Genomic DNA, 12969 nt, shown 5'->3' on the forward strand with positions numbered 1-12969 from the left:
GAGGACGCTCCCGCATTGGTATATCCACACATCTACACACCTCCATAGTCTCTTCCAATAGCCATGGCTCTTCTCGAAGGCTTCGCCTCACCAGCCACCTACAATGGTCTTGCATACATGAGCGAAGTCTCTCGTATTCCGGTCCAGAACTTCAGCCATCTTCAGGAGCTCCGCGCCCTTCTTGGCAAGCAGGCGAATACGAGTTCACCGTAGAGACGGAATTCCACGCAGACCCCAGGGATGACGACGAAGGCTGTAGCCACACAAGCACGAAGAACTGTACACATTGCACCCATTCAACCAAAAATGGAGGAGAGCTATGTGTTAGTAGGCGGATGGTCGAGCCAGGCACTCCATTCCACAGTCTCTTCAATGCGGTCGTGCAAGTTTGGTAATCGTTCTCTCCCAACTCCAGTGCATCTGATCTAGTGCCCTGGTAGCTTGGGGTACTCTTGATTTCCACCTCTTGTTTTCTGTATCGCCATAAGAGCAGATTACTTGTGCCAAGCGTGTCACCGACCGTCATTTGTGACAAATCACGGGGCCTACAGAAATGTGCCTCCGCTGGCGGGCTTGGACGCAGAGTCCGTTGTCGGGCGTGCACCGGATCTTCTTGCCCGAACTTTGCCACACAAAAACCGGCCAAGCCGAGATTTCTTGTCCATCTCCCTCAGGTCCTACCTCCTCGTCACCCCCCCCACACCCATCAAGCTGAACTTGAATCTCATTGAAATTACGTGACACTTGGCTTGGCGCATGCATTACATTAAAACTACCACTTGCACGGAGAAGGGCACATCCTGAATCCCAAAAGTCCCAAGTAAGGAGGTGCTTAGGCCGCCACAGGTAGGGAGGGCATGAGCATGTGCGTGGCTACACATTCCACCTTGCTAGTACACGCCGACCCCAGAACAGAGAAAGAGCCCGCAGTGCTGCTCATGTGCCTGCATGATGGGCACCACGACGGTCTATGAAGCTACGCATCGGACGTCGGTATCAGACCTCATAGGCGGATAGCTCTCGGAGAAGATTGTTCCTCATACTCCTCCCTGGGGCATGCGGCACACCAACATGACGAGGGCGCTGGTGAGAATGCTGATGGAATGTCGAGACGGAGTGAACTAGAGGCACATGGCAACAAGATGTCCACGGTAGTAAACAAACCAAGGGAGGAAAAGAGGTGCATAAAGAGGCAGCCCAGCTACCTTCCAGCCTCCTCCCCTTCTTATGCTCTGGCTCGGAAATAAACAGCATCTGACCCTCGGCTTCTGTCCTCGTATTTGAGGGCTTTGCACTCTTGGCGGGCCACCTAGGCTGACATGTGCGAATATTTCTTGCGAGACGTGCTTATATGCAGATCACGAACTGCGGCTTGCGGCAATGACCCTGGCCCTCCACTCATGACCTTGCATTCTAGAATCTCGTGGTCGGAGATGGAATAGGTGGTGTGGTTGCTATCCCTAGACTTACCAGAGACAGAAGGTGTTGGATATGGTAACCAACCCTAATCCTAACAGCCCCTGTAAGAGAAAAGGAGCCAGTGGCCGCCGAGGCCCAGGAAGGCCCCCGCGAGCAGGGTTTCCTCAACAACACACAGACACAGTGACGTAGCCTAAAATCCCGCATTTGCTTCTCTGGTCTGATCCCAGGCCATGATGCACACAAGAGAGAGAGCTCTACCGTTTCTCTTTACCGCTCGCCGCCGCCGTCTGCTTTTGGAAAGATGCATATCTTCACACGTGAATTGATGTCAATGAACAGGCTTGGGGCTCTTGTGTCTTTTAAATTTCACGTCTACAGTTTCTTGAGGGATTTTTCGGCTGGGACAAGTATCGTCTCATACCAAGGGCATTGTTTAGGCCTTCCTCACCATTATGATCTGTCTTTGTGGCTGCACACCGGATCTCTAGCAAGCTTCTTCCGACTGCAAGCAGGCTCAAGCATTCCTCGGTCCTTTTGCCACTTACGGACAGTCGGTCAGTACCCTAGCCAGCATGACAACCGCTAGCTGCGCCAATAGCTGATAATCCTCGTGTACTGATCCATCAAGTGGAAGGTGTGGTAGAGATGCGCCTGTGAGATGAAGAAGACGGGCAATGTCACCTCGTCAGAGGGACTTTTAGTGGGGGAAATAGCACTGCTAGAAGACTAATCATGGGTCCCATGGCGAGAAGCTCTTTGCGTCTGTTAGGTTGCGACATTGTTGCATGTAGGTTCTGTCTATGCAGTAGAGGCAGCGTCGGGACGCCTAGAGAGTCGGAGGATATGGAAGGGCGTCCCGTATTAGTCCGTATAGGAGAGAAGTTCGATAGCTGTGGCAGCGGCGTAGACTTGGTGGCAACCCACTGCCCTGGTCTTGACACACAATTTATTTCCCTTAGACTTGGCCCGCTCGTACAGCTCGCCGTCTTCTTCATTTAATTTTCTTTTCTTTCTTTCTTGTTCTTTTTAAAGAAGCCCGAATGGAAACTTCAAAACCGCAAGATGCCTCGAGTTCCACTGACCACGGGAAAGTTCTCAAACGCAAGTGGGAAGAAGCGCAATGCCAGCTGGAAGCAGAGAAGATGGAAGCAGAAGATGCAGGACACATTAATTTCCTACACGAAAACCAGAATCTCCCAAGTCTCATGGCGAGTATGGAGAGTGTCAAATCGGTCAATAAACATGTTCAGAGATATATCACTGTCATCCATCAAGATTTCCCAGTCTTTGGACTCGGGGGCGGAGTCACCTCTAGACACGCACTACAAGAGCACCATATCCCAGGATTCCGATGCTGCCATTTCTCTTTGGTCAATTCGGGATAGCTAGGGGAGGTTAAAATAGTAAATAAAATAGTACTCCTTATTACCTGGCCCCTGAACCCCTGACTAGTACAGCTTTGTCGACGGTAAGGGGGAGTCGAGAAGGGTAGGTAGAAAGCTGCAAAGAGACAAAAACCGAGAAAAGGAAGGCTCGGGAGAGAAGGCGGATGGTGACGGAGGGAGGTTTTTATATAGACGTCGTCATTCCACTTCGACTCCTTGGCCTGGGCAGGAGTCTCCATTTTTGCTGTGGTGAGATATGCGAGAAATGTGTGGATTTTCGCCGGGTTTGAGTCGTACTCTTGCATGGCCATGTTCCTGTTCAAGATGGATTCCGCCGCCTCTCTACCGAATGCTCCCGACTCCACCACCGTCGCCCTCGTACTTCTTCTCTCTTAGTGTCTAGGAAAGTAGGAAGGCGGTGTAGGGTAAAAGCGGCAACTTCCGGGGCCAGGGAAAAGTGTATTCCTCACCATGTCAAGGCTTTCCGACAGTCCTCCCGGCTTCCCGGCCTCCACGGCGTCGAACTCGGCTGCGAGCTTCTCTCCTTTCGACCTCGCTGCTTTCTTCGTCAGTCAGGCTACCGCTACCCGCGCGAGCTAACTCGAAGCCCGCATTACTAAGACCCAACGTTATATGGGATCCTTTTTAATTCTATCGCAACGTCTTCGGCTTCTGGTCATCTCGGTATTTGCGGCGTACATAGCCTTTTGACATCCTTTCTATCCCGGCGACATTAGCTGGCCGCGAGAGGCTACTCAGCATCGCCAAACTGCTCATTGGGCTTCAAAGACACGGGCTTCATAGCGATACCATTCACAAGCTTCTGTGCCTTATTGATTGGCTGCGAAAGGGCCTCTTTTGAAGCCGCGTGTCGGGCATAGCTGGGTTCCGGCGTCCCGGGATGTAGAATTTCAAGTGGCCCGAGCCGGATTGGTTTTATTCAGATCTGGTTCAAATCAATCCAAGCATACAGATCAATGCAAACATGGTTCTTTCAACTTTAAACACGACCTAGCTGGGTTCAAATAAAGCAAATATAGGGTCCCGATTTAATTTGTCTGCATTGTTATTCCCCCCCGCGCCACGCGCTCAGCTCGCTTCCTTCTCGACCTAGCCCGCGGGGTCACGTATCTTCCTATATAAGTCTCGGGCGACATTAGGTGGCGTGAGCCTGCGTCGTGACGTGAGCCTGTATCGTGACGTGAGCCTGTATCGTGGCGTGAGCCTGTATTGTGGCGTGAGCCTGCATCGTGACGTGAGCCTGCATCTTTACGTGAGCCTACATCGTGACGTGAGCCTGCATCGTGACGTGAGCCTGCATCGTTACGTGAGCCTGCGTAGTTACGTGAGCCTACATCGTTACATGACGATGCATTGTGACATGAGCCTGCATTGTGACATGAGCCTGTATCGTTACGTGGCGATGCAGGCTCTACGGCGGACCCTCCTCCTCTGGTGCCGCTCGCCGTCGTCGCTGCTCGGGGCGGCACGCTTCCTTGTCGTTTGGGCCGTCTCCTACATGCATGTAAAAAAATTAACCAACCAAACCGCCCAGCCGGCGGCCAAAACCGCCTCTGATAGGAAAGAAAACGAATGCTTACGTTGCGACCTCCATACCAGGCAGCCCCCGCCGGCGCCGCGGATGCAGCCGAGAAAGGCGCGTGTCCGAGCGGGTGGCCTGTCGCGCCTTGGGTCGGCTGTGTCGGCTGGCTCGGCTGGCTCGGCTGGCTCGGCTGCCACAACAGCCCGTGGGGAGGGGAAAACGCGCTTGGGGGCGGCAGCGCGGCCGGGGGGAGAGGGGAGCGGCTGTCCCAGGTGCCAGCTGGATCCGCCGCGCGGGAGAAGTCGGACGGCCCGGTCGGGGTAAACGCCGGGTCCCTGTTCCCCGCGTCCAGACGCTGGGTGTAGGCGTCCCTGGTCGCCCACCCGGCCTGCGCCGTCTTCCCGTGCGGAGGGGGCTCCTGCCCGCGCAGAAGAGGGGGAGTGCTGGTGCGCAGAAGGGCGGAAGTGCTGGGGTCCGGCCATGACGGGAAATACCCGGGCACGCGGCGGTCAAATACGTACGCCGGATCCGCCGCGCTCGAGAAAGGGGAGCACGGCCTAGGCGAGCCGCAGAATGTGGTCGCGTCGTCGTCCGACCACACGGTGGAGGCCGGCGAGGGTGGCGGGGCGGCAGTTCCCTCGAGGGGCGGCGTGGGTGTCTGGCAGGACATGATTGCAATATGGAAATGTGGCCTGGTATAGGATTAGAACGATGCACGGTTATGTGGGGGACGTTTAGGGGTGAACGGAGGTGTTTGAGACGTTTGTACCGGGGCGGGGAGGTATCATATGTATTGAGTCAAACTTTATTAAAGCCGGCCAATATGTGGCTGACCCGGCTAGGAAACTGCCTGTTCTGGCGCCTCCTTTTCTTCAAAATTACTTTCTTCTTCAAGCATCGTGGCGTTTGGACCGGGACAGGGAGGCATCACATGTATCGAGTTAACCTTTATCGTAGCCGGCCAATATATGGCGGGCCCGGCTGGGAATCTACCCTTCTGGCGCCATTTCAGGGTGGATTGCTTATCGAATTCACCGCCAAGTTGAAACGCCTCGGGCTGGGCACCGAAAGACAAGCCACCCAAAACAAGTTCCACTCCCCGCCCCACTTCAAGAAGCCCATTTTCCGGCGCTGGTGGTTTTGATGCATCTTGTTGTCGAGGCGCGAGAGACGGACTGGTGGGGGTTGCCGTGTCCGACCATTCACACCCGAAGCCGGCTCCTGCTCGAGCCACGCCCCTTTCGACTTGGTAGTGGATTCAGTTGATCCTTACCTATGACAGACCATGATGGGCCTCAGCTTTATATCTTCTTATACAGCGTCCCCGCCAAAGGGTCTTCCTCTTCCACCCAATCACACACGGCATCACTGTTCCAACCGCCATGGTCCAGCCCATATCCCCCGCCGAACACCAGCGCTTGCACCCCGGAAACTGCAGCCATGGACCCGTCTCGCCCACCCTCGCCTTCGCCGTCTCCCCGGAACGCGCTATACATCATCCAGCCGGCCCAAGGAACTACAGCCCAAGCGTCCGTAGACCCGCATCGCCCATCTTCGCCCCCGCTGTCTCCCCGGAACATGATGCAGCCTCCGCAGGCTCCCACGCCCGCGCCCTACCCGGCTGTGTCCCCGGCCGAGGCTGCCTGGCAGGGATGCTACAGCGTGAGTGTGCATTTTCTTTCCCGTCAGGGGGTTTTGGCGGCCAGGTAGTTAGCTGGTTGACGCTTTTGCACGCACGCACGCAGGAGGACGCCCAGACGGACCCCTTCGGGCCCGTGCCGTACACTCCACAGGCTTCCACGCCCGCGCCTTACCCGGCCGTGTCCCCCCTGGCCGAGGCTGCCCGGCAGAGACGCTGCAGTGTGAGTGTGCAATTTTCTTTCCCCGTCCCGTTAGAGGGGGTCGGGCGGCTAGGGCAGTCAGCTGACCCTTTTTCGCACACGCATGCAGGAGGAGGAGGACCCCTTCGGGCCCGCGCCCGACTCGGCCGTATCCCCGGCCGAGGCCTGGCACGAACGCGTCAGGGCCTGGCGTGAACGCCTCCGGACCTGGCACGAACGCCACAGTGTAAGCGTGAATTTCTCTTCCCCGTCAGAGGGGTTTGGCAGCCAGTAGTTGGTTGACGCATGCAGGAAGCCACCATCAACGCACGGGGCGGCGGCGCGGCCACAACGAGGCGGGGCCTAGCGGCTGATCGCCCGTCACCCACTCGAGCGCTTCGGGCTCTGTACAAGCGTGTCCGTGGTCGTGCACCAAGGGTGGGTACCGCCCCGGAGGCTGTTCGCCCGTCGGGTGGTGGCTCGGCGGCTGAGGATCTACGCGAGCATGTTCTTAGTTTAGCAAGGAAACGTGCCGCCCCGGGCGACGGCGATGGCGGCGGCGGTTATGACGGCGACGGCGGCGAGCGGGACCGGAGGAAGAAGGTCCCCCAGAGGGAGCCCGAGCCCGTGTGACCACTGATGTACCGGAGACAGCCGACACTAGCGCCTAACCGCATTCTCCAGGCTGCTCATAGACACACACCAGGCCCTTCTAGCTCAATTTAGTAGTAGGTGGACAATTTGTGCCTTGAGGCCTGGAATCTGACTACTGCTCTCCATGTCGTCGTTCCAAATCCAAGTCTCGAATATGCACACCCCTTCAGTCTGGCACACAACGACTACGAGACGTCAAAATTAAATATCATTTCACTAATACTAAATAAAGGTAGTGGATAAAAAAATATGGGAAAAAAATAGAAACCCGAACAGCTCACGTAGGCGAGATATTCAACCACGACAGCCCGTCACAAGAAACTACGAGATATACTAGTATAAAGTAGCAGCCAACAGCGCAGGCCCTCATCTTTATCACCCACTCATCAGCTTCCTCATTCACACAGATCTTCATCCTCGACGCGCTATCAGACGTAAGCCAAACCGGAGTGAAGGAGATAGAGACTCGAGTTCCTTTCGTCACACAAATACTCCCCTTCACCCTGGCGCCTAGAGAGGCCCCCCCTCACCGGCCTCGCGAAACTTGTTTTACTAGCCCGACTCGGGCGCGAACGAAGCTGCACCCACACTACATCTTAACCCGCAACTAGTATCTAAGCTACAAGTTGGCGATAAAGGTTTAGTGAGGTCTCCATATGAATGACGCCTTGGGTTTCTACATTACGCCTTCTAAGAGCCGCAGCCGGGTCTTTTTGTATTTTGCTTTGCTCCCCGTCGCCGACTTCAAGTAGGCCACCTAGGCGACCAGCTTCTTGCACACTTGAACCTTATTCCGTAAAAGGACAAGGCAATCGCAGTCTTCAGCAGGGTATCCGAAAAAAACGTCATGTTTGCCACTTGATAACATTCCCAACTAGGGTTGTCCCAAAAAAACGCCATAAGCCATATTTTCTACTTTGACGGGGGGATACTCCGAAAAAAACGTCATGTTTGCCACTTGACAGCATTCCCAACTAGGGATGTCTGACAAAACGCCATATTTTCCACTTTAACGGCAGAAGTCGGGATGTAAAATGGCTAGAGTTGACCTACCGAGGTAGTCAAGCAGGGGCTTCTTTCTTCAGTTAAGCAGGAGCGCCGCCAACCCGCGAGTGAAAGGCCTATAAGTAAGGACCTTCCCTCACCCTTCTTCTACGCTTCCCACGCTTCTTTCTTCTTTCTACATCGAAGTATCTGTTAGAACAACGCGCATTCCAGCCACATAGAGGTGGCTGTAGCAACGCATTCATCAGCCACACAGGCGGCAGTGGAGGCGTAGGGGTCCCAGATTCCATATAAGTGGCCTACGGCCACCTCTTTCTTCTAGATAGACATAGAAAACAATGACCATCACTTGAACCACCAGCTTTCGGCGTGCAGCGCGCCCTGTTGTTTCCAGTACCGGTACCTGGTGGTTCCAACAGTATCCCTTGGCCACTCTCCATCTCTAGTTGCCTCTCCAGTTGCCTCTTTAATGGAGCAGCGACCCTAACACCCAGTCCTACAGCAGTTCTCAGCAGCAAGATGGGCGCCTCATGTCGGAAGGAGCCGCATCTAAGCCACATATGGGCGCAGGTGGCACACATGCTAGACCGTTTACAGCCTAGACTGTGTCAGCCGAATGCCGCATAACTATGGTATTCAGGTTATGCCCACCTTTCTGAACCTTCCGAATACAAGCACTTTTTTGCCCTCAATTGATGCAGCGCTGTATGTGACACCTCATGGTCCCCTGGGACCGGAGGACCCCCTCTTTAGATCCTCCCCGCCACCACAGTCTTCCCTGGGCAGATGCTGTCCAGCAGCAATAGCCCGTTTTGCGAAAGTTATCACCCTTTCCGCAACCAGTCACTCCACTTCGGCCTATACAGTCATTCAACCGGACGCCATTTTCTCCCGCAGCATACGTCTCGCAATATCTGCGTGGCGGCGGCGAGACGGGACCAGTGGGTTTGAATGGAAGCGGCCCCAAGAAGCAGCAGAGACGACACGGAAACTTGCCCAAGGAAGCGACGGACAAGCTGGGGGCTTGGTGCTTAGCCCACCTGCACCACCCGTACCTAGGGAGGAGAAAAAACGAGAACTGGCACGTCAGACGAGGCTGCGGAGGAATAAGTTCTTCGCCCTTCTGCGACCCCGCCCTTGCGCCCCACGATCAGCGACCCCGCCCTCACCGACCCCGCGATCAGCGACTAGGCTGCGTCCACCAGCTTTGTGTGCATTGTGCCTGAGGATTGTTATAGCCTGAGCCAGAGGCAACATGTTACGCCCCGGTTATTCACGTCGGGCGGCTTTCGCTAGCCAAACATCATATTCTCAATGAAGCCTGGGAAACCAGGCTGTGCTCAGACGCCCAAAGAAAATGCCACATTAATAACAGCCAGAACAGGCCAGGACCACGACTTTAGTCTTGCCTAGCTTGGCGAAGAGCGACGGTCGTAACGGATACTCGAGCGAGAGGGTGAAAGCAAACCGAAACGGGGCGCGACGGGTATCGTAGAGCAACGAACAAACAAACAAAAGAGAAAAATGCGCCGGTCCCGTCCTCTTCAGGCTCCCTGTCGTCGCCCATGCCGCCTTGGCGCGAGATGCCGGGGCCGCCGGGCTGCTGCTGCTGCTGCTGCGGGTCCTGGACTGCCGCCATTTCCTCGTACTCGACAATCTGCAGGGCCAGCTGCTTCGCCGTGATGTCGATCAGGATCAGCTGTCTCGTGGCCTTGTCGGCCCCGCGCAGGTCGTCATGGCGCGGATCACGATCTGCTGCTTCAGTAGCTGCACCTAATCGATTCGCCGAAAACAGGCAGAAAAACAAGGCGACAAACTAGGCCTCGGTGAGAGAAGCCAGACATTGAGTCATGGCCTTGAAATGCAGTCTGAATTCACCTGTCTAGGCTTCAATTCTCTACGGCCCAGCTCGAAAAAAAAAACACTCCCCGACACGCCAGAACTTACTTCATCCCTCAGGGAGCCCTCTATCTATCCTTACTTGAGCGTCTCTACCCGAACCTTTCTCCCACCTCTCGATAACCAACCTATTCTCCCAACATGGCAGACCAAGCGACAGACATTGTCTTCGGAGACAATAGTCATGAACCGATAGAAGAGAATGACGATTTTACCGCTTTCATGATGCTGACTCCCCCCGTCCGAGGAGGATGAGAACTCGTCCCCCGCGTCGTCCAAGCTTATAAATTAAAAAGCGTCAGCGCGATGCGACAAAGAACTTGAACGGGCACGTTAGAATGCACCTAGCAAGGTTGCGCTGCGGATGTGAAAGAGTTTACGCGCAAATACGAGTGGGAGTATATTTGGACCCTGAAGACGAGAGACAAACAAAAGCTAACCTAACACAGTAAGTACATGGACAAACACGAGCGCCCGTGCAGGTTCGAGGAGAATAGATGCGAGCATCTTCCCGGCTTCGTATACTCTGGCGGGTTGTAGCGTCACGGACGCCAAGTTTCACCACTCGGTTCCCCCGTTATTGCCATTACCCCCCCCGTAACACGTGCAAGCGGGGTAAGCGGTCGGCGGGGTAAGCGGTCGGCGGGGTAGACGCTATTTAGGGCTGTGCCTGGGGTGTGTGGGGCGGTGTGTGGCAGTATGTGGTGCCGTGGTCGAGCCAGCTAGTGTACATGCAACGGTGTGCAAAAATGAGGGCAAAAGAGTGCCTGTATTCGGAAGAAAAAGGAAAGGTGGGCATCGCCTAGATACTGTAGTTATGCGGCATTCGGCTTACATAGCCTAGGCCGAGGCGGTCTAGCATGTACGCCATCTGCGCCCACATGTGGCTCAAATGCCGCTTCTTCCGACAGCTAGTGCCGTGGCCGACGCTGAGCTGGTGCCGTGGTCGTGATTCCGGTTCTCGTGCAACCTGCACTGTCGCGTGCGTCCCTTGCTCGTAACTAGACGTGCTAATGGATAAGGATAGATAGACGTACTATCAGTTTGACGGCAACTTTTACCGGCAATTTTTGACGGCAATTTTTGGCGACTACCTAGTGCCCGCCCACACTTCAAGTTTTGCTTGCACTCCCCATCTGCTGCCTCTGCCACACCCACATGCTCTTGATATGCTACAGCATGTACGGCCTTGCATGTAGACGCACGTCCTTGCCAGACTAGACACACGTCCCTTGCCAGACACACGTCCCTTGCCAGGCACGCGTCCTTACCAGACACGCAGGTCATATCATGCGTGCCTCGCGGGTTGGCGGCGGTAATTCCTGCTTAACTAAAATAACTCGGGAGCCACCAACTGACGGCGATGAATGCGGGCCAAAGAACTTCAGATCAATCAACCACGTGCAGAGCAGGCCGCGCGCAGGCTGCAGGCTAAATCCACCACTCCCTGCACTGATTCCTAGGACACCAGAACTAAGACTTTTCACATGCAGGGCAGGCCGCGCAGGCTGCAGGCCAAATCCACCACTCCCTGCACTGATTCCTAGGACACCACAACTAACACTCTTCACATGCAGGGCAGGCCGCGCAGGCTGCAGGCCAAATCCACCACTCCCTGCACTAATTCCTAGGACACTAGTCTTCACAAGCTGCAGGCTAAATTCACCACTCCCTGCACTAATTCTTCGGACACCACAATTAACACTCTTCACATGCAGGGCAGGCCGCGCAGGCTGCAGGTCAAGTCCACCACTTCTTGCAACAGAACGAAGCCAAACGCATTGCAACTTCAGATCACGTATGCGTCCACATCTCGAGTCTGTTTCTGTTGCTTCTGCCAAACAGAACTGAGATGGAGATAGCCTTTGATCCTTTAGATGGCCTTTGGCCAAGTCCAGATGACACCAACACCCTCCACTGATGGTCCAGATGACCCTTCGCTCGCGGGTTGGCGGCGCCGAATTCAGCCAAGAGGCAGCCGGACTCGCCCCCATCTCTATCCCATTGGCAATTAAAATGCGCATTTCCTCCACACAAAGATGGCACCATTATTGACGACATCTTCGGCCCGCAGGACCTCACAGCCTTATTGCCGCATCGCCACAGAGCAGCAAAGAAGTATAGACCCTCAAAACCCACCCGCAGGTAGCTTCCTGCTTTATTGCCTGGGTAGGTTTCCTCGACTCAGATACCCACGTGCATTGTATTCCCGAGTCTCTGAGAGCCCGCGCAAACCGCTGACGCTGGCCTAGTTAAGAATGAATGAAGCCAAGTTGTTTGGATCTATCAGCTGGCCGAAGGGTCACCACTTCCTGCACTAATTCTTAGGGCGAAGCCAAACGCATTTCCAAATTCAGATCAACCAAGACAAGGCCCCCTAGCTACATACAACAAGGTCCAATTATGTGTCTGACGAGCCATCATTGTCCCCTTCGGTTGGTCCATCTACCAACGCCTCTGAGGCCACGCTGAGGAGATTCGGATCGGCACGGCCGTAGTTAAATCCTCATCTCCAAGTCTGAGATTAGATGAATAACCTCGCGCTTCTTGTTGGTAGGCTCGTCAAATCGCCCTTGTCCCGGGGGGGCGGGGGGCGCTGCCCTGGCTGCTGGTCTCTGGCTGCTGGGCGGGTAGGATGTGACTGCCCTGCCTGTCCACGGACTCATGATTGCCCGTGGCCCGTATGCTTGACTCTGCCCTGGGGACGGTGGTGCTGCGCTCATTGTAATTGCTTGCTGCAGGACAGGATTGGGTGTTAGATCGCTGCTCGATTGAAATTGGAGATGACTTGAGGGATCTGCGGGGCTTGATCTGGTTGACTAGTAGGTAGCGACGGTCGGGCTCGTGTGTCTGCCCAAGTTTTCGATGGAGAGTGGTTAGGGGGTACTGCTGGTGAGCACTCCGGGGACGAGGGAAAGTCCTTATTTAAGGACCCTTCACTCGCGGGTTGGCGACGGCAATTCTTGCTTGACTGCCTCGGCAATTTCGTCAACTATCTTTCTCGTTTTCCCTCTCTACGCTAAATTCCGATAAGGATGCCGTCAAAGTGGAAAATGTGGCCTTTTCCCCTTTCCGGTCCGCCCCCCTTACTCTTACTAGTGACATATGTATCCACCTCCTAGTTAGGAAGCCTCTTCTTGTACTGCTCATACCCTCGCCGCCGCTCAGTACCTAATACTCCTCAACAATCCACAAATGTGTTAAGACTTTGCCCTGCATGTGAAGAGTGTTAATTGTGGTG

The 12969-nt window shown here is 55.0% G+C and overlaps 4 protein-coding genes across 4 annotated transcripts; 2 read left to right on the forward strand and 2 right to left on the reverse strand.

Annotated features, from left to right (window-relative positions):
• Window positions 1-3963: 3963 nt before the first annotated feature.
• On the reverse strand, window positions 3964-5484 carry B0T26DRAFT_876244 (uncharacterized protein; the record flags this gene model as incomplete). The annotated part of the gene is made up of 3 exons (XM_060448091.1): window positions 4409-5484; window positions 4251-4322; window positions 3964-4086 (listed from the first exon to the last, which is right to left on the reverse strand). Exons 1-3 carry the CDS (start codon window positions 5018-5020, stop codon window positions 3964-3966), a joined length of 807 nt encoding a protein of 268 aa, XP_060289974.1. The 5' UTR covers window positions 5021-5484.
• A 306-nt stretch (window positions 5485-5790) lies between these two features.
• B0T26DRAFT_680856 (uncharacterized protein) lies at window positions 5791-6803 on the forward strand (the record flags this gene model as incomplete). The annotated part of the gene is made up of 4 exons (XM_060440554.1): window positions 5791-6012; window positions 6096-6212; window positions 6301-6417; window positions 6483-6803. The coding sequence occupies 4 exons, from the start codon at window positions 5791-5793 to the stop codon at window positions 6801-6803; spliced, it is 777 nt and encodes a 258-aa protein (XP_060289975.1).
• A 1217-nt stretch (window positions 6804-8020) lies between these two features.
• On the reverse strand, window positions 8021-10599 carry B0T26DRAFT_876245 (uncharacterized protein; the record flags this gene model as incomplete). The annotated part of the gene is made up of 3 exons (XM_060448092.1): window positions 8021-8210; window positions 9343-9645; window positions 10564-10599. The coding sequence occupies 3 exons, from the start codon at window positions 10597-10599 to the stop codon at window positions 8175-8177; spliced, it is 375 nt and encodes a 124-aa protein (XP_060289976.1). The 3' UTR covers window positions 8021-8174.
• A 1200-nt stretch (window positions 10600-11799) lies between these two features.
• B0T26DRAFT_729869 (uncharacterized protein) lies at window positions 11800-12673 on the forward strand. Its single transcript, XM_060442985.1, has 2 exons — window positions 11800-11897; window positions 11981-12673. The coding sequence occupies exon 2, from the start codon at window positions 12257-12259 to the stop codon at window positions 12485-12487; it is 231 nt and encodes a 76-aa protein (XP_060289977.1). The 5' UTR covers window positions 11800-11897; window positions 11981-12256; the 3' UTR covers window positions 12488-12673.
• The last annotated feature ends 296 nt before the right edge of the window (window positions 12674-12969 follow it).

This window comes from Lasiosphaeria miniovina, assembly GCF_030549165.1.
Source record: "Lasiosphaeria miniovina strain SMH2392-1A chromosome Unknown B0T26scaffold_8, whole genome shotgun sequence".
Taxonomy (NCBI): Eukaryota; Fungi; Ascomycota; class Sordariomycetes; order Sordariales; family Lasiosphaeriaceae; genus Lasiosphaeria; species Lasiosphaeria miniovina.

Bases quoted from the DNA above. Each gene is read 5' to 3' on its own strand.
- B0T26DRAFT_729869 (XM_060442985.1), top strand. From the start codon at position 12,257: ATGAATAACCTCGCGCTTCTTGTTGGTAGGCTCGTCAAATCGCCCTTG.